The sequence below is a fragment of the Cyanistes caeruleus genome, chromosome Z (assembly GCF_971803275.1).
Source record: "Cyanistes caeruleus chromosome Z, bCyaCae1.hap1.1, whole genome shotgun sequence".
NCBI classification, from domain to species: Eukaryota; Metazoa; Chordata; class Aves; order Passeriformes; family Paridae; genus Cyanistes; species Cyanistes caeruleus.
In genome coordinates this window covers 43,022,125-43,046,932 of record NC_141732.1, presented here as the reverse complement: position 1 = coordinate 43,046,932, position 24,808 = coordinate 43,022,125, and the positions used below count along the sequence as shown (strand labels likewise).

Sequence of the window (24,808 nt, the reverse complement as noted above, 5' to 3'; positions counted from 1 at the left end):
TGCCTTCATAAGCCTTGACTGTCTCTCAATTACATGCTTTGTGTGGTAGTTTAGATAATAAATATTTGTTGAAATACTGTACATATTGGAAAATAGCTTTCCATTATTTGCTTAAACTCCCATATTGTTCTTCCTCATTCTTTTGAACATTGTTATCTTTAAATAGAGATAAATTTGAGTTCAATGCAAATAAATTCTTCAGAGGTGTTATTCTTATGATTTGTTTATATTTAATTTGTGATGCATGTTTCTGTTTAATGCTTTGTTGTAGTTTAATATCTTTGTCTTTATTTTGGCAGTCGAAAGGGTCTTAAATATTAATAATGTTCATAGATCCATATAATATGCTGAGTTGGAAATGACCTATCAGGATCATCGAGTCCAGCTCCTGGCCCTGCACAGGACATTGGCAAGAAACGTGCCTTGTGCCTGAGTGTTGTCCAAATGCCTCTGGATCTTTGTCGGGCTGGTGCTGTGACTACAGCCCTCTAATAGCTGAATGTCTTTCTTATATTGTGGTTGAACATCATTTACTTGTTCCTATACTGTAAGGCCAGGCTATACACTGACAGACTGAGAGAGCTGGGGCTGTTCAGCCTGGAAAAGAGAAGGTTCTGCAGGGACCTTACAGCAGCCTTTCAGTACTTGAACGGGGCTTAGAGGAAGGCTGGAGAGGGATTTTTCACAAGGGTTTGGAGTGATAAAACAAGAGAAATGGCTTTAAACTGGAAGAAGGAATTCTTAGAGTAGATACTAGGAAACAATTCCTTACTGTGAGGGTGGTGAGGCACTGGAGGAATTGGTTGCCCAGAGAAGTTGTGGATACCCTATCCCTGGAAGTGTTCTATGCCAAGCTGTATGGAGCTTGGTTTAGTGGGAGGTTTCGTGGGAGGTGTCCTTGCCTTTTGCAGGGGAGTGGGAACTTGATGTTTAAGGTCCCTTCCAACCCAAACTGTTCTATGGTTCTATTAATGTGTGATGCATCATGACTCACCTAAACATTCCTCTAAAGTGGTGAAGCGAGCCACAGCTCAGCCACATCTAATTAAATATCAAGGAGTTCGACTATATAAGGCAAATACAAATAGCTTCTGTTTTGAACTGTGAATCAATGCATGCAGGTGACTGAGAGACCAAAAAAAACCACAGCTGAAATGCAAAGAATAAATGTATCAATTACCTTGCTAACTGGAGGATCCTGAAACAAGGCTGGGCAGCAGAGATACAATGAGGGCACCAGTGCTGTCAGGCTCAGTCCAGTCCTAGTGGGCAGCAGGGCTGCTGCTGTGCCCATTTATCCAGGGCCTGAGCACAGTTTAGCACCATGCTGTGATCTCCCTGTGCTTTTTATGGCCTCTGCTTTGATCTCCCTCCCAACAGGGAGCTCAGGCATGTCTGGGATAGGGCCTACAAGTCTCTGTAAACACCTGTGTTATCTCTACACAGAAATTCTACTTCTCCAAACAGATAGAGGATAAACAGCAGTAGGTATAACATATGGTTTCCCACACTGTTTATTCTCCCAGCCTTGGCATTCCCAGCTTGAGCAATTCCACCATCTTCCTTGCATTCTTCCCCTTTTAACCCTCTCTGAACACAAACAAAACTTACATCACTGTTTGTTCAAATGTTTTCATAACTGTTTTCACATTGAATCACATAATAAAGCATCTCCATCTCTACTTTTCATAATTCCTTCCACTCTTCTCCCCTTTCAAGGTCACATGCCAACGCTTGGGAATCACACTGAGCAGATCTGCCTGTAGCTTCATGGGGAGAATTGGTATAACCCAGTCAGAACACAGGATTTCACTGAAATCCTGTTTTCACTGAAATCCTGTTCAGTTTCGAGCTGTGAATTAAAACGAAGCCACTTTTTAAAGGGAAAAATTGTGAAGGCACTCTCCTTGGATAAAAGGGTGGACTACATTCTGCTCTGGTTACATAGCAGCCGTACTTGGCAAGGGCTATGTAGTGGCCTTCAGAAAAACTACAGCAGCAGGATGAAAATATTGCAGGCATTTTGACTTTTAATTTATTTTTCAAAGTGCTATGTTTCTAATTAAAACACTTTTCAGGGACAGAAACTCAGTTACCCCTTATGATAAAATACACCAAGTATCTATTCACTTCACAATATAGTGTGTATAAAATAAACAGTAAAGGAAATATAATCCCAAAATATCGTCCATTCATACTTTTAATCCTGCTTTTAAAATCCTCAAAGTAATGTCTATAGAGATACCATGCATATTTATGTGTACACAGAGAGTGACTGAAACTTGTGCTTTATTCTACTTTATAAAATTCAGCCTAATCGCAAGATTGCGTTTTTTCTAAGCTTCTTATTTGTAAATGCAAAGAATTCTTCAGTCGTCTGCAGTTGATGTTTACTGTGTAATTGCTGGTACAGGAGCCTTATCTCTGCCTGATGGACTGTACTAGTTAATAAGTGTTTTTCAGCTCAGCAAGTGTATGCACAGGTGTGTGCATGCGTTCACACTCTGTCTGTTTTAACTTGCTTGACATTAAGTATGTTGGGAAAACTGGTTCTCTCAGTAGAATAAGAAAATCACAAGTAGATGCCGATCCTTTAGGTGAGGGTGCTGGGGAAGGGATGTGGGAAGTTTTGCAGGCATGCTTGGCCTTACTTTTGACACAGAGGCACAGTACGTAGCTGTCTTTCTTCATCCCCTTCTCTCTGAGCCAGCCACAGCCATCTGATTAATCTGCTCATGCTTAAGTAATTACTCTGCTGAGGAGCTGTGTTCAGTGAGATGTGATCTTGACCAAATCCATAAATGGATAAATGGGCTCCATAGGGAGCCTTGGCAATGGCAGGCACTTGCCTTTTTAAATGTATGGCACAGAAAGCAGTTTAATTCTATGATAAACCACCCTCACAGTAAGGAATTAGAACACTTTGTAGCACTCAGTACTGCATACACATGCATATCTGTCTCTTGTCTCTTCATCTCTTTTTCTCTTCCTTCCCATCTCCAATATAACTCTTCTTCTAAAATTTTTCATGCACTACTTGGAACATTACGAAGCATTTTATAATAATAAAAACCAGTAAACAATGTCTATTTTTCTGAGATACTTTATTTAGATTTTTCATAAAATTTTTTAGCATGCTCTTATGTCCTCCCTTAGGACTAGTGTCTCTTCTGGGTATCTGAGAAAACAGTTAAGAAAATCACTTCTCTAAGCTTAGCAAACATCTAGAGAAGTCTGTTAGCAACCTAATGAAATTACAGAAATCAGAGCAACAGAAACGTCCAATTTCATCAGTGTTACGTGCTGAGGTTTGACAGCACAAGAGGATTTCTACAGAATATAAATACATAGCTAAAAGGCATGATGATTTGTTTTTAAAATAATCAAATGACAAAAATATGACGCACAAGGTTTAAAATGCTGGAGAAAATAATAGATTGGAAAAATTCTCTCCTTCTTTGTGTCTGGTTTCAGCTGTACTAGAGTTAGTTTTCTTCTTAGTAGCTGGTACAGTGCTGTGGTTTGGATTTAGCATGAGAATGCTGGTAACACACTGAGGTTTCTGTTGCTCCTCAGTAGTGCCTGCCTTACGGCAAGGACTTTTCAGCTCCCTGAGCTCTGCCAGCCAGCAAGTGCAGAAGAAGCTGGGAGCACTGCTCAGCTAGGACAGCTGATCCAAACTGGCCAGTTTTGGGTCATGTTATATCATACCCAATAGATAGTTCAGGGGGAGTTTATCTTAAAAGAGGGGCAGTCACTGCTCAGGCATGGATTTGAGCGTCAGTGTGTGCTGAGCAATTGTACTGTGCATTGCTTCTCTCTCTTGGGTTTTAGCCCTATCTTTCTCTCACCCTTTCCTTTCCACTGCTATCTTCATTGGTTGTATTTTTTTTTGTTTTTTTCATCACTGCCCCTAATGAACTGTTCTTATCTTAACCCTTCAGTTTTTAATTTTTTTCCTGATTCCTCTCCCCATCATACCATGGAGGGGTTGAGAAGAGGCACTGTCATCTGGGGTTAAGTCACAGCACTATAATTCTTTATTTTCTGGTCCATCATGCAACCTGACTTCAGTTACACAAAGTTGTGGTAGGTAGTTTAGTCTATAAATGAGCTTAAATATTTGACTTAAGTCTACCTGCTTCTAACACTGCTTGAAACTTCAGATTCTGACTGCTTCATGTTGTCATGTTGTAGATACTATCAAAATGCTTCTATTAATTTCATTTTAAGATAACAATTACTCTGTTAAAACTGTATTTGGATAGGTGGTACGACAGAAGTTTCAGTTGATCTATAGAGACAAAAAGGTATCTAAATAAATTACGCAGTAATAATAGTGTTCATTTTGAAAGTTAGGGTTTTTTTAGTTTAAAATATTACATAAAGGAAAAACTGTTTTTATATTTTGCATATTTTGGTAAAATAACTTTAAATTTAATATTTGATATATTCATAATGAAGAATAATCAAACTTAGCATCACATACATACATGGAGTCACTATGGGGGAATCTTGGTACTTTTGGGACTTGGTAATTAGACACCAAAATTTATTCTAAGTCAGAAATAAAGAAAAGTAATTTAAGAGATGCGGAGTTTATAAGTACATAAATCATCTAACAATGAATTTGGAAATTACCAGAACTCAGAAATACCAGGTGTTAGTACACTTGGGTTTTTATACATCTGTCTGATTTTCCCCTTTGCTTCCCCTTCCTTGTTGTTGTTCTTTTTGTCTTTGCTGCTTTTCCAAAAATATTTCTAAGGAAAGTGTATCAGCATGCATTATATTGATGGGTGTAAATTGCAACTTCATTTTAACTCTGCACCTGTTATGTACTGCATAATTGCCTAACACGTGTTCCTCTCCAGCCTGTGTACTTGCAGCACTCAACATTTATTGTTCCACAGTTGGATCTATTTAAACCCTTATGTTTGCTATTCTATACAAGTAAGTACTTGAAACAGCCAGTTCTTAACAGCGATCTCTGTGGTCCACCATCAGTTTCCAGCTGGTTTATTCTTCTGCTTAGTCACTTATGTATCATTTCAGGAGTATTTTCTCTTTAGCTTAAATACTGTATCATGTTTAACTTCTCTTTTTTCTTTTCTTTAGTACTGCTTTTTTCATGTGGCTCTCAAAATTATTACTTCTGTTACGCTATGGCCACCATTCCCTTTCCTCTTGTTAGTGTGCAGCCTCAAACAAATTTATGGTGAGTAATAGGCTTCAGGTGCTTCCAGCTCCTTCTCCTACCAGGTATATAGATGCTGCTCCTTCTTGTTACCAAGTGGTCAGGTTTATGGACAATATTCCTTTTCTTTGGAAAATACTTGGATACCACTGCCTCACCAGTGGGTTTTGTGAGAGCTAACCTTGTTAGCAGAGGCAGGTTGGATACCTTTAGTGACAGACAGCGGTAACAGAGAGCAGTGCTTGCTGGCAGAGCTGACTGATGCTGGGATGCTCCTGGAGCTGCACATCCCCTGGTGCATTGGCCTTCCCTGCAGCAGATCCCTGAGGAAACACAGAACTTGTACAGTATGCTGATAGCTGTTCTGTCGGAGGAAACGAGTGGCCCCACGCTTGAGGTGCAGTTTCTTTCGCAGCCTAATATAATAGTATTATGTAAATCTCTTTCTGTTGGATTAGTGTAATTTTATAAAGGGAAGTAGTCAAACAAATAGTAAAACTAGTTGAATGAAAGACATTGTGTTTAGAGAGTTGTGTACTAAATATCAAATTTTTAAATAGGAAAAAAATGCCAACATGTCAGAAACATACCAAAGCGTCTTATTTTTCTAATGGCAACTTAATGCCTTTTCTTTACTCCTATTTCCTGCTCCCATTAAATTTTGTAATGAAGTCTTCAGAAGCTGGCATGGAAAATTGCCCCATTATTGACCTGTTGTGGCAATAACTACTAGAAAATGGTTCCCTGGGGGTTACTTGACCAACTCTGTCTCCAGCTTTCACCGGGTTATTGGGGCAAGTTTTACTCCTCACAGAATGAACTAGCTGGGATGAACTGGTGCAGATGGCTGGGAGTGGGAAGGAATACAGGTTGTGTGCCACCCCTAATCACTGACACCATCATTATGGAAAAAAATGAAAGTATTTTTTTGTGTTTTCCTTTTGATTCTAAACCAAATGTCTCTGCATTTAAAACTATCCTTAATTCATGCTAATGAGTAGTTGTTTTGTGATGCCACTAAGCAAGGAGCAATAAAGGTTGGCATATACAGGCTTTATTGGTATTTCCATACCCTATCTGCATAGTTTTCACTTACACATGTATTTATTGTAAAGGGCAGTGTGTCTCATGATGTAAAAAGTATTCAGAAATGTCATGATTAGGTAATGGGTAAGTTGCTATTCTGAAGTGAGTCTGAAAAATCACTGGATGTGGATGTATGCCAAGTGTCCCACAATGAGTAGGTTTAGGGCAGTAATTAAGGGCTGGTTAAGATAAGGATTACAAGATCACCAAACAAATTACTATTATTAGCAGAAGTATTTGTTCTTACATCAAGCTGTCATCCTCTCTTGTTGTTTAACCTGATTCAGCTATGTGGAAAAAGAATGATGTCAGATACTTTATTAAGTGTGAATTTACTTTGGGGAGAGGCTGCAGGGTGGTTAGTGTCATTTTCTTCTAAACTGGTAGTCATTTTTTTACTCCATGCACTTTAAATCAAACCTACAAAAGCAAGGGAGCTTAAAAAACAAAAGGACTTTTCTGGCTTTGAAGATGCTGTATCGATGAATGCTGAATCTGAAAATGTGGGATCTGTGGGAAGATATTACTGGATATTCTATAAGTGTTAGCAAAGCTGATTTATATCAGCTTGTTACTGCAGTTCTACAAGGGGAAGCCCAGTAAATACCTTTTGATTTACACATCTCCTCTGGTTTTAAAATAGGAGTTTAGAGAGAGTTGTAAAATGGTGTGGCTTAGGGATCACAGGCATGAAATAGCCCCTTTGATTGCAGCTTAAGTTTGATCTGCGTGTACAGCGTTTAATAACAGCTAATTGTGCAGTTGTGTGCAGAATAAATACCACCACAACAACAACAACAGTAAGGGGGTTATTTGGTGTATAACTGGCACTTACTCAAGATACTTGTTATTTGATAACTTTCTTACAGTCTTGAGCAGTGTCAAATATTTTGGAACTTCACCTACTATAAATCGTGGATGAGACCCAATCTTTAAAGTCATGTGTTTTAAACAATGTACTGGACTTCTGATAACGCTTTTATATTGAATAGTGATAGATCAGGGCATCCTTCCAGCAGGTTGTTGTGGACAGAGAAAACAGTGAAAGACTGAAAAAATGAATGACGTATCTCAGAAGAGAGGAGATCTACTTGTCTTATGTAGCCCTCTTTGTTCCAGGAGGTCAACCTCATGCTGTAACATCATAGTTGACCCATTGCCAAAATAAGATTAAACAGTCTTAGCCTTAAAGGCATCAGAAGCATGAAGTGGCTTTGGGGAATGATGTAATTCAAATATGAATAACACCATGTAAAAATCATGAGGTCAGTAAAACACAGACAACTCTTAATTCCCACCAACTTTTATAATTAAATCTTCTTGGATATGAGAATATATTGTTTGTTGGTGTAGTTCAGATTTATATTTTTCCTTTTTTACTCCAGAGCTGATGTTAGATGTAATTTTGGTTTCAATATTATAATTCGGGGGTTGTTGTTTTGGGGTCTGTCTAATTTGCATTGTAGGGATTGGGTAGGAGTTATGGAGGGGGTGGGGTGAGGGTGGGTAGGGGGAAGATTGTTCCTTTTTTTTGTTTGTTTTGTTGATTTTCCATAGTGAAGCAGTAGCTTTTGCTAAACTTAGGGGCTGAGCATTAATCAGAAAGTGGTTAGCCATGCAGCATTCAAGCCTATGGATGAATCATAAGCAGAAATATTTTTCTTCCTTATCAGGCCTTTTATACTTCTAGCCTGAAAGCCAGCCAGGTGGTCAAAAGACAAGCAGCAGCTTTTGACTTCCTTGTGATCATGAGCTTGAGTAGCTGTCTGGAGTTGTGATGATGTCTGCATCTGTGTGCTACTTCACTTTGTTGCTTCTTTGAAACTGTGAATTTTCTGCAAAACTGACTGCTTTTTAAATAAAGCTTTGTATCTCTGTGGAGATGTGCATGCTGTGGGGGAGAGTGTGAGACAATCACTTGCTTCTCCCTCTGGAAGCAAGAGCCATAGAGGCTGTGTTTTCAGTTCAGCAGTGCAAATGCCTCTACTCTGGCAGTGCAACATTGTTCAGACCTTGGAGATCAAACTCAGTTTTTGTGTTTTCTGGACCAAAACAGGCAGAGAAGGCTGATGACCTTAGGACAATGTGTCTAGCTCCCTGCTGCCAGATTAGGATGACACAGGAATTCCATGTGAATATCTTACATGTCTAAGAGCATCTCTGATAACACTAGCAGGCCAAGTCCAGGCCAGTGAAAGCAGGTCTTCCATCCTGTGTGTGATGGAGAGGAGGATATGGTGTGGTCTGAAGCACTGCTCTGTCCACTGCAGTTTGTAATAACAATGTGGGGGTCCCCATATGGCAAATCTGATCCTTGAAAACTTTGTGCGGAATTGGGGGCGGGTGGAATTTGAGGCAAAGATACTTTTCAAACAACGTAACAGCTTCTCACAAGCTCATTGATTGATTTCATCAAACAGTGAAGAACTAAACTTGAATGGTGATCATAATACTGAAATAAATCTAAACCTCAATTTAAGACTATTGACTTAAGACTCTAAAGTTTACTACTCTCACTACCCATGGCTCCATTCAAAAATTTCCCAGGCTGTGGTGGCTACTCTAGAGTGTCTTTCTAAGAGTTCACATGAGAGGTCCTGTCTTTGCCGTGCCCTTCTGTGAGTGACAGTGATTTAGCCTGGCCAAACTACACGTCCCAGTTCGAGACAGTGTGTCACTCAGAGTACTGCGAGATCAACGTTGTAATGGTGGCAGGAAATTAAAAAATAGCTCTGAATGCTGTATGGCTTTTCAAGTAGTCACACCTGTTACGGCTAGCTCTGATTTAATTGTTGTTCTAAGTCTGCTTTAGAGAACAGCTCTTCTTCAGTTAACAGGGTAGGCTTCAAAAAATGTTCTCATTAGTATCATTCTGTAATTCTGTGATTGCTTCATATGGTGAAAAAGGCAGGAACAGAATTTCCTGAGAATCCTCAACAATGCGGAAACTTAAAAGAAAAACAGTTTTAAAAATCCTGTTATTTCTTTAAGTCAACATTAGGCTCCTGGAGATTTCTGATCTAGATCAGTGTGTACATCTAGCAACAGCAGACTTGTAAATCAATGATCGCGTGCTGGAGTCAGCAGCTTCCTGGAGTTCCTTCTGGTTTGTGATACAAACACAGGTTTTGTTTCTCAGTGCCTTTTCTTATCTTCAAACTCGTACTTAATAAGATGATACAGTAACTATATTTCTTGATACTGTTGTATTTAGTGCTAAAAAAAAATCCAAAGCAGCGTCATGAAACCCAGTTTGTTTTAAAAACTTCATAAAAAACTAACTTGAGGATAGAATAAAGTTTATATTGACAAATCATGTAGGTTGTAAGAAACTACAAATCGTCCCAACTGCAGAACAAAAAATATTCAACAGGCATATGGGAAGAGAAATCCAGAAACTATTACTTTTGCTCAGTAATACCCAGTGCCCATATCTGTCAAAAATCCAGTGGTCCTCACTGACAAAGTGTTACCTTTTACCTACTGATGTGCTGAAATGTGTACATTTGTGTGATGCAGAGACCATATCTTAAATTACCTTTCTTGCCTCTTCCAGATTTTTTTCAAATATTATTCTAGATGGCAAAAAAAGCAGTAATATACTTAGGTCAAGCAGAGTTAAAAGCTGATTTCCTCCACCACAGGAAACAGGCTACTCTTAACTCTAAATTTTCTTGAGCTGAACACTTGTCATCTCTTTTTTTTTTTTTTTTTTAGCGGGCAATTTGCCGTAGTGAAAAAATGCCGCGAGAAAAGTACTGGTCAGCAGTTTGCAGCAAAATTCATCAAGAAGAGGAGAACAAAATCCAGCCGTCGTGGAGTAAGCCGGGAAGACATCGAGCGAGAAGTTGGCATACTGAAAGAGATTCGGCATCCTAATGTGATTACACTTCATGATGTCTATGAGAACAAAACAGATGTCATTCTCATTCTGGAGCTGTAAGTAACTCTAGAGACCCATGGACAAGTAGGAGAATATTTGTTTCTTTGGTTTTTAAAAACAGACACTTTGAGAATTTGCGGTGATTTAATTGAAGTTCCTTTTCACCCAAAAAGGGAATAGATTCTCTATATAGTAATCTTCGTTCTAAGTCAGTGTTGTAGCTTCCTGATTTCTACACATGTTTTTCACGCTGAATGCACTACAAAGTTTAAAAAAAAAATCAGCATATTTAGGATTTCTTTTTTCTGTTTTCGCTTTAATCACTGTTGGTGTTATGGATCCAGAATAGCCTTTAACTAAATAAACTGATGTGAAGATCAGAGCACAGGAAAATAGATATTCTAAGTGGAGATTAGTTTAGTGAATTTTATTGCATTTTGCATTGGTGTAAAGTGGCCTCAGTAAATGCTTTTTCTCATTTCTAGCCAACATAGAACAGAATTTTCCCAGTTCTCTCTTGTTGAAATGAGAACTGAAATTTCACACCGTTTCATACTGGTTTAGTTCCCAATTTTTCATCCAATGTAATTGCTAATAGTTTGAGGTAAATATGTCAGCAGAGACTACTTCTGTATTTTTTCAAGTCTGTCTTCCAGTTCCTCAAAGACTGCAATTGTGGGAGTTGAGCATTAGTCACCTGTTAAGAGTCTGTCAATGCCTGCTGCTGGAATGTGCATCTCTTTACATTAGATGGCATGCCTGGCACTTTTTTATTGCCATTCCTGTTCACAGTACCAGTTAACCATGCTTTTAGAGTAAGAATTTCATGCAGGCAGAAATTGGTACCAGAATCTTCGGCAGCATTCGTCTTTTTCTTGGCTGTTAATGTGTTTTTTCTTAAGTAGATTCTGTCTTCCTGTTTACTACCTTTGATAAATTTTTTTTGTGGTAGATAAGTGATATTTCCACTTTATAAAGATACTTCAGTGTTGTATGGTTTCAGTAACATATAGATTTACAGTAGAGATTTAAAAAGAAAACTGGGAAGTAACTTTTGGAGTTCCATTTTTTCTTATGGCCTATATATGCATGATACTACATTGTTGTTTATGCAGACATATTTATACACTTCTAGTCCAGCATGTGATGGTTTATTGTAATAGTTGTAGTCTGGCTTGTTTTTTTTTAGTTCCAGTTGTATACACTTGCATTAGCTTGCCAAATTTGGATAATTAAAACAAGTATTTTTTTTCCAGACTAAAATATCATCCTGTATAAAGTAAAAGTTCCTTATATTCTTATTATTTCTTGGTTTTGTTCAGAATTCTTTGAAGTGTGACATGAATATGCAGCAAAACTAGGTGATGCTTCTTCCTTTCCCCACTCGATACTAACTCTCGTGTTCTCTTGCTCTATAATCTTACTGTCAGAGTATTGCTGCTTCTGCAGCTCCTTCTGCTCTGAAATCTGTCCAGATGAAATCAGGCCAGTGTCTGTACTTGAAAGCTGTGAGGGAGACTTGGTAATCATGGCAGTGGTAGGAGGAATGGGACTACTCCACCCACCCTGCTTCACACATGGAGTAGGAGCTCTTTTGGCTGCAAGGCTGTTCTGTGTGTGTGTGTGTGTGTGTGTGTGTGTCAGTGTATACCCACTATTGTCCACTGAGCAGAAGAATGACAATCTGCATATTTCATGAGCTTAATGGCATGAAGCTCAGCAAATTATTTGCATTACAATTTAGATAATTGTTTTGCGGAGGTGAACAATGTCTATATCGTTTCAATTGGAGATTTTTTTTTTTTTCACTTTTCCTAACTGCTTTGTGAGTCTTTCAAGTTGAAGAAGTGCTATTTTGGATATCACAAAGGTAATGCATTTATTTATTTAGACAGTCAAAAAGAGGAAAAGATGACATTAGCAGTCCCTTTGTAAACTTGAATATGCTAACTGCTACAAAGTTTTGTCATTCTCAAAGTCACCGTGATGTTACATAAAGCTATTGAAAAGACAGGATTGTCATTGTAAGCACATGCTTAGACATTCAAAATGTAATTCTTTTTCTCTAACGTTCTAATACTCATATTTTGCTTAGGGATGCACCCTCTTGACAGTCGGTTCTTACAGAACAATTTCATACAAACAGAAATACAGCTGAAATCTTATTAAATACCCTGTTTCACTATCCTTGGAATCTACCCTTAGTGTCCATTTTCCATTCCGATTAGAACATAGTATATTTCCTGGCACTTGTGTTCTGTTCTGACTGCAATAACGAGGAAGTATACACACAGAGACACAATTTTGTATAACTGAGCAAATGCAGCTGCCCTTTTGTTGCCATACATGCACAGTTCGAGGGCAACGGGGTCTCTGGCCTGTTCACTATTGATTTTTAATTTCTGCCTCAGCAAGAGGTTTGCTATGTTGCATACAGCCTTCTGAACATTTTTCTGCCTTACTAACTGGCAGTTTCTCAGAGGTGAGTAACTGACTGGATAAGGGGGAATGGCATCAAACTGAAAGATGGTAGACACAGATTGGTTATTAGGAATTGTGAGGGTGTTGAGGCACTGGAACAGGTTGCCCGGAGAAGTTCTGGATCTCCATTCCTGGAAGTGCTCAAGGCCAGGTTGGATGAGGCTTTGAGCAACTTGGTCTGGTGGGAGGTGACCCTGCCCATGGCAGGAGAGTTGGAACTTGATGATTTTTGAGATCTCTTCCGACACAAACCATTCTCTGGTTCTATTCAAAGTCATGATTTATATGCAGGAATATGTGGGCAAATGGATAATTACTGCAGTGGCCAAGCAGGTCCTCACAACACCAGAGCTACTTAGCACAAAACAGAGCTGCTTTATCCACATACATGCTTGCAAGTTTTTCTTTCAACCACCTTATATCAGGAAACTAATTTACCAAAAAACCCGAGTTTTATGAAGCATTTAATTAATGAAACTTTTAAACCCAAATCCTTCCTTAAAAGATTCAGCAGCCATGCACAAGAATGAGATATTCTTGAAGAACCTTACTTTATTGCACTCTTTTGGTATATTTAGAGCATTCTGACATATTTTCATAACTCTAGGTCTTTAAGACAAGTGTCTCATTTCTTGATATGGAAATAACCATTTAAATTCCCACTCTGTGGACTCTTTCATCAACTTGAAAGGAATGTTATGCATGTTACATACAAACTGGAAGCCACTGTCTTTTCCTCATCTAGCTTAAAACCTTAATAGTTTTCTTTTTTTTTTTTTCTTTTATCACACAAGTAATTGAATTAGTCAGAATTTCATGGTAGGTTTTTCTATCCAGCTGCAGCAGTTAGAATCTGTTATATGTTAACAGTACTAAGCTATTTCTAGTGAGCTCTGCTGAAGCCATCATTTTTTCAGACTTCACAGACTAGAAAACACAGATGTCTATGCACAGTGATAATTATTTTCTTTCCTCAAGCATGTTTTGCACCTACTTTGTTCCTGTTTTTCTAGCCTTGGATGCATAATTTCTCTCTTCCATTTTATTTTTTCTTCCACTTCATTATTAGTCTTTATTTAGGCTGCTGATGTAAAATATACTCAGTTTGTGGTTCTCTGTGGAGCCTTGGTTATGGTTTCTTGCTGCAACACAAAAATACTTTCATCCTATATTGCATAGTATTATGCAATAGAATTCACGAAAGTAGTGCAGGTGGTCTCTTTTTTTTTTTTTTTTTAATGGTTTGATAGCAATACCTGACTCCTTGTACTTGGGAGCTGTGGATGGAGCTAGGTATTCATATTTTTCTCTGCAAAAAACATAACTTCATTTCTGAATTTGAAATCTTAATTTAAGATGGTTAGCTCTTCTAGCATGGTTCTGAGTGATGATTATCTGTTTTATAATTTTTTTAAAAATAGAAAGCTTTGAAAGTATTAGAAGCATTTGTGCATTAAATACTAGGATTTGTGCTTCATTTGAAAGCATAAGCTTTCTTTTAAACTTAGTCTTGTGCATCACACGGTCTCTGAGTTTTGATTTTGTTGGTAGCTTCATATTATTAATCAAAACAGAACAGTGCAAGGAGAGGATGATACATCCTTGTGTAAAAATGGTGACAATTTCATTAGTTGATCATTGAAGAGTAAATAAGAGCAGATAACTGAAGTCTTTAAATTCCTCTTCTATCTTATTGGTGCTTTAATTTAACCTTTTACAGTTATGCTCAGGAAGAGAATTATAGCCTGTCTTCCAGAAGCTTGAAGACTTCACAGGGCTTCTTTAATTTGTAGTCTTTCTCTTTTGGTAGAAATACCTCTGAGATTTTTGTTAATTTTACCTATAAGTAAATAAGAAAGTTATTCTCCAGTGGCTTTGCACTGAAATTGAAGAGGAGGATTAAATATTTGGTGCTTCTTGGATGTAAGAGGCAGTTAGCAAAGCCTGTGACACTAATTTGTAGATCTTGTGCCACCTTTGGATTTCAAAATCCTAAATTCCAGGCCCAGAGATAAATGCACAGAGAATAAGTAGACAGGTTAGAACAAAGGCTTGACAGGGCTGACAGGACAGGCTCTAGAGCTGGTATGACTCTGCCACACAGTGAGAATTGGTTTCCATGTGCTGCAGTCCCTGAGCATAATCATTGCCCCTCTTGTTTGCTAAACCTAAATGCTGCTCATATATTAAATTTGAATGTTGTAGATGAGATCAAAATACTAAGGCATTCTGCTGGGCCAAGGTAACCACCTGCTGTATCTGGACTCTGAGAACTTCAGTGATGAGGACCTAAATACCAGTGCAGGAAAGTGCAGGAGTGCAGGAAAGATCCACAGGGGTGTTCAGGCCCCCTCCCACCCTGCCCCTGAGTGGGATTTCACTGCTTAAATTATAGTCCAGGTTTTGGTGTGTGTGTTCTGGCTGGCCATTGAGGCTAATGCTTCTTGCTCAGCGTGACTGAAGAATTTAAGCACACTAAAGAATTCATGACAGTTGGTGTCTCTAATAGAAGCTGGACAAATGAAAATGGTGTAGTGGTGCTGGAACATGTCATCATTTTTCTGGTAGCTAGACAAAGAAAAATTGAAGTGCAGTGTTGTTTAGCCAGTAGGTAATTTATTGAGCTAGCAGCCCTGATCTGCTGTTTTGAATGTTTGGTACACTTTGTACTTCTGAGGAGTGGGTTGGTAACTGCACTATTCATAAAGGCAGTGAAATGATGTGGATGTAAACCCCCTTATTCTTACATAAAACAAAGTAATAATATATGAGTCTTGGGCTGAAAACTGCATGACTGGCTGTCATACAAGAAACATTTGACCAGAGAATCTCTAGGGAAAACATTTCTTTTGCAAATTGACAGAAGAAATGCATGGACTAGAGAAAAATTCAGATAATTCATCAAATTGCATCTGTTTTAAAACTGGAATAAATTGTTTCTTTAACTTAGTTTATGTTGTTTTGAGGTCTAAGCAAGCTAACTGTTTCTTTAAGGGGTTTGGGCCTAGATTTTTGGGTTCATTGTAGATCTTTAAATTCATTAGAAATACTTAGATAATCATTAATTACCATTTAGGTGCTATTGCATAATGAGCAGTATGATCATAGCATATGACTGAGTCATTATGAGGTGACCGTGCTGTCTTTGAAGGTTAATTGATTCTGAGTTCCCTGAGTAGGTTCCCCATAATGACTTCCTCTGAGATCTGGCGATAGTTCTGTTTCATAGTTAAGAAAGCCTGGCAACTTGCAAAAAGCACTATCCAGAAATCCTTTTTCCATGGGCGTGATGTATTTTATTTCCCAGAGGGAGGTGTGTGGGTTGCAATCACATCTGTCAACCTTCCTTTGGGAAGGCTGGGAAATGCTTTTACCACTATTGCATTTTATAAGAAAGAATGCAGTCAGCTGAAAGCTTTAATTTACTTTTATCATTTCAGGAAAGCTAGAATTTCTGCTTAGAAGTATCAGTGAAATAAAACATACCAGCTTTGCTCTTAGTGAAAATGTTTACACAAAACACTTCTACAAACATAGTAGCACTCTGCTACTTTAAAATAATATAAAAGGTCATGTTGTAATGATGAGATACATTTACTCAGCCCTTATGACTTTCTGAGTTATAACATGGTCAATAATACATTAGAATTAGGTGGAATTAAGATGTGGCTGCCACAGAGCACAATCACTTATTTTGTCGAGCATGACATCTGAACAACATATTATGGCTGCAAAATTGTGACTTAACTTAAATGTAAACAGAAAGGTTTTATATAGGAACATTAACAAATTAGTGCTTTAGAGGAAAACAGTATGTGAAGGTGAACATGGAAGCTTTGCAGCCATAAAGGAATTCAGCTGTGACTTGACTGGTAATCAAGTTTCTCTGTTAATCTGAATGGGTGTAGGTTGCTGTCCATCCTTTTCTTACTAGCATTTTGGCAATTAGAGTCATCTTAGGGCCCAGAAGAACTGATCAGAAAGCTGTCCAGTAATTCCTACCAGCAAACAGAGAAATTGAAAGCTCTGTGCTTCCTGGGGATACCAGGCAGAGATACTCCAAAGTCCTCCACAGGAAGATGCACTAGTGCTTGGTGGATCTCTTGCCTCTCCGCTCCCTTCAGGAAGCATCTTTATCCAGTTGGTGGTTGGGGGCAGCAATCTTTTAGGTGCTGGTTGTGAGGGCCCTTCTGTAGAGGCCCGAAGGCAGGCTGAGAGCAAGTTTGTGTGGCTTGGGAAACCCATGCAATGGTTTGGTTTCAGTCAGATTTCATCAGAGTGCGCGTGCATCAGCATTCCCAAAGCTAATTCAGAAACAAGGGCCCATTGTAATGGGGATAGAAACTGTACTTCTTGGTAGAAGATGATGTTCAAAAAGAGCAGTCAAAAGGGCTGACGTATGGAATAACCTGGGTCTTCTTCTTTTGATTTAACACTGCTTGTATATGTGAGATGGGATATGCACGTTGGTGGAATGGGGCTCTCTCCTTGCCTTCCTTGCTCCACTTTTGAAGGTGACTCTGGTTTACTAAAATGTGCAGTATTTATATATTGCGGGACTTTTACACAGGCTGAGGCACGGGACTAAACGTGACAACCCAACAGCATTTTAGGAGGCTTGTGAAGGCTGCAGTAGCTTTCACAGACAGTGTCTTTACCAGCTTCTTCTAACCCATTTCTTCATCTGTGACACCGGGAAGTCTAGTTAGGATCATCTAGTTATTCTACATCTACAATACAATTATGAAATCTGTGAAACCCAGCTCTGCTGATAAATCTGAGGACATTGTAATTCAGTCAATTAATTATGGAAGTCAGACTTGTACAGTATGTTGAGTGTGTACCTGCATTAACCCATCCACAACTCACTTGAAGATTGTCACTTGCAGTGACACCATGGGTTTTCCTATGCCCATGGTAGCACAGCTTAATACCAGATCTTCCTGAGTCTGCAAGAGGGAATTTCCTGACAAACATAAAGAGGAAGCTGAAAAACGCAACCTCCCATGGGGACATGGGTCACTGCCCTACATGTGTGAGATGGGTCTCCCTTAGAGGTTGCCTGGTGCAGAGGCACCTTTCTGGGAAGGCAGGCATTTCTGAGCTTCCAGGTGAAACTCCTTGTGCATGCTTAGTATAGCCTTTTACTCATCCTTGCTGTAAAAACCCTTTTCTCTCATAGTTATTACTACCATAAGTAAGCAGCAGGAGCAGCTTGATGGGCACTGTGCTTGCCAGCTATGGCAGCGCCCCAGGCTTCCGGAGCTCGCCCCCACAGCTGAGGCGTTACCAGCAGGAGAATTCACAGTGGCCCCTCTGTGAGGTGAACCCACGCAGGTTCTCCTCCTGGACATCAAGAGTGAGATGTGTAACATGAGGGGGCACACCGAAGTCCCACAGACCAGAGGTACAGCTGCTTCTGGAACAACACTTGGAGTGCATTACAGCTCATCCCTCCTCACTCGCCTACTCGTTCAGAAAGGGCTGCCAAGTCACTTAGGGTAACAGTACTTCAGCATCAAAGAAGTACACAACAGATTGGAAAAAATCTACCACTTCTGCTAATAAACTTTCAGTTTTTAAAAAGAAAGAAAAACATCTCAAGCCTTTTACCTTCTTTGGCCCTGTTTTGAGATTTGAAAGCGCTGGGTATATCACCTGTGAAATACAGATAACATTTTATTGCACACAATTATAAGGCTTATGATGTGTCATTAAAGAAATGTCACTACAATTAACATGTGGTAAAGACAGAAGAATTGTACTCAGCAGTACAGAATCAGAATAATTGCATGTAAGAAGAAACTGAATCGTCTCTTTCCATTTTAGACAAATGCATACATCTCGAAAAGTTTCAAACTTCAGGAATTAAATCTTTTGGGGGGGGGGGTCTATAAGGAATGTGCATAATCCGTGATAATCATAGATGGAGTCTTTGAAACTTAATAGTCATGTCTTTAACATGCCAACAGGACTAGGAGCAAGCTTTACCAGCCATGAAGCATAACACCACTTGTGTGACACTGTCAGTCTGAGACTGCAGTGTGGACAGCACAGTGCTTCAAGAGGGCATTGCTGCAAGTGCCTGCTTGAGTACTTCTCTTGTGATGGCTGATGAATGATTTAAGCACCAGCAGGAGCTTTTGCTGTTTTGCACTGTTTCCAGCTGCTTGAGAAGCAGGACCAGAGGCAGTCTTTCAGTACAGTCTTACAAGCTCTTCTTCAGCTGAGGATCCATCTTCTCTGGTTGCCCAAACTGTGTGATAGCTAGCCCAGTGCCAAACCATGCTGAGTGCATGCAGGTGATGGGTTTTGCTGTGGCTGCTGCCACAGCTGCCCACGGCTGGAGCAGCAGGCACCGTGAGTCTGCCTGCTCCATGTGGCAAGGCTGTGCTCCCGTCTGCAGCCACTCAACAGCTCCAGCCAACGACGCTTGTAAACATGTGCAAGTGAGCTTCACGTGATGCTAAGACCTTTAGCCCAATAATTGGAAATGAATGTCACTGTTCAGCTCAGTGCTGCAGACATACAGACGTTAGCCTGAAAATATTTTCTTTTTTTTTTTTTTTTCAGTCAGAAGCAAACAATGAGAGAATATGCATGTGTGTCCATTTGGAAGATGCTTCTGACCAGTCTCTGTAAAATAACAATTTGGATTTAATCATTAGGAATGCCATTTTACTGTCTCTACAACTACAAAAAAAAAAAATCATTAAAATGACCTCTCGTCCTTACAGTCTATAATTCTTATATTTTAATGGCACTTTGTTTCAATAATTGCTTTCATGCAGAAAATATTACAACACGAATAATACCCAAAACAATACTCTCATTATTGTCTAGGCAGCTCAATGAAAGCTCCAAGAACTCATTAAAATACACTTTTCATGCAATTTGCATTACAATAATGCAGATTAAGTCTCTTAAAAAGTAGACATGATAAAGAAGTCAAATGTATTTCCAGAAATTTGCCCAAACTATTTACCTACTGTTATATGTTAATCACCACCTCATGTTTCATAATCAGAGCTTTAAATCACGAACAGATTATTTTCTTGCCCTGCAGAAAAGCAATAAAAATTAGGGTACACTTTCAGAATTTGTTTTGATATCATTACAATAAAAAAAAAAACTAGGGGGTATTATGACCATTTCTGCAATCTCCAAGGCTTTTCTTTGTACCCCTGCTTTCACAGATGAGAAAAGTAGTTTGCCACAGTGGGCAGTCATATGTCGTTCAGCTGAAACGTGAAATGTGTTTATTTATGTGTTATTTGGGAATAGCTGTAGTTCTATCACTTCAGTTTCCTGTCACTTCAGTGTCTCTTTATGCTGTTGGCTGAGTCAAGAGCTGCTTGACTTAGCTGAGAGTCATCTTCTCTTTCTTCCTTTCTCTCTCAAATGCAAAAATCCAAACATGCTTATGTACCCTGTCTTACCTCTTTTCTTTCTGCTGTGGGGATAGAACACTTGCTGGAAACAGTCTTAAAGGTGTTTGTAGAAAAGGTATCATCATGTTAGAGTACAAATACAATATAGATGTTGCATGTAATACGGTATTTCAAAAACATAATCTATTTTCAAATATGTGGATGCTCTGGGGAGTTCAGAAACTAAATACTAGGACAGCTGCCAATAAATATTTCAAAATAAGCTTTAATTTTTTTTATTTTTCAGTGAGGGTGAAGAAATCTGATGTGTTACTGATATGAGCCAATTAAAGTTTCATTTTCTAGATAACGTAATGTCCCATTATGTTAGTATGTTTTGAGTCTCATTACTTCATATTTCATTTTATACTTTTAAATGTGCACAGAGAGAGTAGGAGGCTTTAACTTCAGTTAAATTTAAATACTGTTAACCATGTTATTTGGGTTTTCTAAACTTTATTTTTTGTCTGAACGTAAGACTCTTTTTACTGTATTCTTTTCAGGGAAGGGAGGGGCTTACTAACTCTTTTGGATATCGAATTCAGTAACTTTCATAATTTTTTGGGATATTTGAAACATTTAAAGCATCTGGATCCTTTTCAAGGTTTGAGGACAGCTATGCTGAAAGGAACCCATGGGTTAAAACAAGCTTGTCAATAACTCTGCTTCTGCTCTCCAAGTGTTGCAGGTGGAGAGCTCTTCGACTTCTTAGCTGAAAAAGAATCTCTCACGGAGGAGGAAGCCACAGAATTTCTCAAACAGATCCTTAATGGTGTTCAGTATCTCCACTCTCTGCAAATTGCCCACTTTGATCTTAAGGTGTGTTGAACAGATAAAAACTTTGACAACTGAAAGCAACATCCATTAAAGTCCTTTGTAATTCTAGCCACAAATCAGTAATCATGCAGATCTTGGCCAGAGTTTTGTTTTGCTAGCTTGTGTAGACAGGGGAAAGCTCAGCCACTGGAAAGAAGTTACTGAACTGTAAATAGTTCCCGTCTGTAAGATTCTTCAGGGGAAATGGCACCTCCTGACAAAATTAAACCATTCTGAGAAAACAAACCTGAAATAAAAATGAGGACTATGTTTTTTGGTTGTTTTTTTTTTTTTTTATGTGAATGTAATCTGGGTGAAACATTCTGACCTAGATGCCTTTTTCAATTGGGTTTTTTTTTAGACGCTTAACTGAAACTGCAGTGAGTTAAATACAAGGATTTTTGTGGAGCAAATGACAGATTTCAACTTCTGTCTTTTTCCCCTTTTGTGTCTTTTTTGTTTGTTTTCAGAAAAGTTGTTAATTGCATCCTTTTGATAATGAAAACAGAGCTTTTTGTATCTAAACTGAGCAACTGCTTTTCGATGTTTCAGTTTCAGGATTTTTCCCCCATAAGATTTTTTTTTTTCAAAGGTAGACAACTAAACATTTCCCCTTAAGTCTTCTGAACTGGGCAGAGAAAATGAGTGAGAGAAAAAGAAGACATGATTATTTCATTATAATTGAAATATGGTTCTGAAAGGGAAGGGAAAGGATTTCAGGGTAAACACACCTTTTCCAGTTTCAGCCTCATCAACTCAGTAATACATCTGGTCTTTGTATTGCAGCAAGAGAAAAAATTGTAAAGCTAGTAAGGAATGTATTTATTAGAGTATGAAATGTGAATTTTCACCAATGTGCTTGTAGTTGAACAAGTCATCCTTGGATACGCCGGATAGCAAAAATTTGTGCATTAAATTAGGCAACAATGTACAGACCAATAAAAGTATGCAGTAGAAATGCAGGGAGGAAAGGAAATACACATATCAGGTCCTGTGACTGGGAAAAAATGGAGCTTATGGACGTAGCAGGACATGGAGACTAAGTAGCTTGTTCCGTATGCTGATTAAAGTGATGCAGTGTAGGAACAGGCCCCTTTGCTAATAATCCTGACATTTCATCATTGTTTTGGCTTTGCAGATCTTTGGTGTAAGGTAATGTGAAATCCATATTTCAAAATAAGCTAGAAGAGACAGGAGAACCTGTTCTTTTTCCTTTCTATTAAGTATGTTGAGCCTTAAAATCTGGGAGCTGGACCAATCCAGAAGTTTCCCTGGAAGATCCAAAGGCAGCAAGATACACCTCCCTGATTGTTTATGCGGTGCGAAAGAAACATCTTTCAGGGACTAATGTAAACCAAAGCCAGCAGCTGGTTTATAGGGTTTTGTTTCCTGGAAGCTCCGCACAATGCTGGAATGGCTGTAGCGCAGGGCCTGTGATCTTTACTGGGGGACAGGGTGTTTTACTTAGGGCCAGTCCACATGAAAACTGCAACTGTGGTATCTACAAGAAGTAAAATCTTGGCTTTGTGGAAATCATAATGCTCCAGCATCAACGTGGAATTCTAATTTACTGTAGTTAACTTTTAGCATATGTTAGATCATAATAGAAAAGACAGTTTTTTTCTGGCTAAAACACAATTCAAGTGTCTAACAGAGGTAAAAAGGAATGTTCAGTGCTGAAGAACACTGATCCAGAGTTTGTACCTATGTGTAATCTCTCTTTCTCTCCCTCCTTCTCAAAGCCTGAAAACATAATGTTGTTGGACAGGAATGTACCGAAGCCTCGAATCAAGATTATTGACTTTGGTTTAGCACACAAAATTGACTTTGGAAATGAATTCAAAAATATCTTCGGAACACCAGAGTTTGTTGGTGAGAAAACTGTTGTTTCTTCAAACTATTCTTTTTCAGTCTGTGAAGCAGTATTTGTGGCTTAGCTTGGCTGATTTACAGATTATGAAATTTGTGTGTAATTTGTGACATTTTGAAATTTAAGTAAGTAATTTGTAGCATTTGACTTCAAATTCAACTTGCATTAAGGTGTTTTAAACTATCAGCATCTTAACTTATTATCTCTGACATACATGGACTCAGAGTGAGACTTATACCTGTTATTTGACTAGGTACTTACCTTGCTGCTTTTTCCTTTAGCTCCTGAAATAGTAAATTATGAGCCTCTTGGTCTTGAAGCAGATATGTGGTAAGTTATTAGATCTTACTTGAAATAAATCTCTCATGATTATGCTTATGTTCTAACCATTTTTTTTCTCTCCTCTCTCTCTTTCCATCTATTTTTTTCTCCTCTCCCTCATCCTTTTTTTTTTTGTTTGTTTTTTTCTTCAATCCAGGAGCATTGGTGTAATAACTTACATTCTGTAAGTACCAAAATCTGTGGATGTTTCTTGCAAATGCTGTTGTTTTTTTAATTCTTATTCTATCCTCAGGGGCGCTGGTGTTGTTTGTAGAAAGCAAACCATTCTGGTTGCACATGATGATTCAAGTTGTATGATCTTAAAAGCAATAGTATAATTATTGAAAGAATTGCCATTAATCAGCCTTGAGCTAGCATGGGAAACTGTCTTCAGATCTGTAGGTGACTATCTTAACAGTGTTCTTTAAAATTACAGCAAAGTTTTTTTGCCCTGCTACATCACATTTTCCTGAAGGTAGATTTGCAGCCTTAAAACGGAAAAGAAAAATGTTATTTCTACTGTTATTTGATCACAGAGGGTTGAAGCAGCAATCTTACAACATATAATGAGAGAAATGTCTTTCTTGCAGTCTAAGTGGTGCATCTCCATTTCTTGGAGAAACCAAACAGGAAACGCTGGCAAATGTGTCTGCTGTGAATTACGAATTTGAAGAGGAATTCTTCAGTAATACCAGTGCCCTAGCTAAAGACTTTATACGAAGACTTCTAGTCAAAGATCCAAAGTGAGTTGTTTTTCTTCTGTGTGGCACTTACGTCTTGAGTATTTAAAGTTACATGATATTTGGAGGTGATGGTTTAATAAACATAAAAAAAGTGTGTATTTTATTGATATCTGAAACAGTTCTATCTCTTATTCTCTTGAAGGAAGAGAATGACTATTCAAGACAGTTTGCTGCATCCTTGGATCAAGGTTAGCATGCCATTCATTCTCTGTTGTCCTGTTTTTAATCATTCTTCATTTCATGCTTTTCAAGTTTCTTAACATGGAATATTGTCATAATTGTTTGATGTAACTTACTGTTTTGGAAAGCTGTCTGCATGAAAGCTAACATATGCAGAATGTGGGCTTCATTCATATATGTGCTCTGTGAGTTAGCAGTAGGGAAGTAGCCCCCTGTGGGATTTAAACTCACGGTCACACAGAAGCTAATCTTCAGAGAGCATTGCGCTGACAAACATACAGTCTCTGAACCCAGTCAAATTTACACTAACTTTTCTTCTTCCGTGCCCTTATTTAGACTGGGAAAAAGCCAGTAATCTCTCTTCTGTCCTTCCCCTTTAGACTGAAGAGAGAAGTTGATGTGGTGGTCCACTTCCTTCTTCAGTGTTTCAGTGTTTGGTTTGGATTGAGCTGTTGTGAAGTTGCTAGGTTGAGAGGGAGAAAACGGCACCTGTCATTCTTCGTAATGTGTGTAGTACTCCCTGGCAGTTCATTTCTTTTAATTCAATATCACATTCTGATTGTGAGTAGAAAACCCATTCAGTGCCATTGATTTCCCAGGATGTGGGGATGCACAGTGGGTGTTTGATCCCATTCTACTTCCCAGAGAATCAGTTAGAAGAATATTTATCTGTGCCACAACTGCTCCAGTTCACAGTACAACATCCGAGGGCAGGCATTTCTACACCAATGTGCCAAACTACAAATTTGACCATGGTTTGCTGACTTTTTGCTGAGGTAATCTGAAATAGTTGAAATGCTT

At 38.6% G+C, this 24,808-nt stretch overlaps 1 protein-coding gene across 3 annotated transcripts in view; it reads left to right on the top strand.

Moving 5' to 3' along the window:
• Positions 1-24,808, top strand: part of DAPK1 (death associated protein kinase 1) — an 85,922-nt gene that overhangs the window by 30,911 nt on the left and 30,203 nt on the right. For all 3 annotated transcript variants that reach the window (XM_086868363.1, XM_086868361.1, XM_086868362.1), the window contains exons 3-9: positions 10,001-10,222; positions 20,758-20,896; positions 22,636-22,765; positions 23,045-23,093; positions 23,242-23,268; positions 23,675-23,827; positions 23,970-24,015. In XM_086868363.1, coding sequence (XP_086724489.1) covers positions 10,001-10,222; positions 20,758-20,896; positions 22,636-22,765; positions 23,045-23,093; positions 23,242-23,268; positions 23,675-23,827; positions 23,970-24,015 — 766 coding nt within the window. The remainder of the gene's footprint in view (positions 1-10,000; positions 10,223-20,757; positions 20,897-22,635; positions 22,766-23,044; positions 23,094-23,241; positions 23,269-23,674; positions 23,828-23,969; positions 24,016-24,808) is intronic.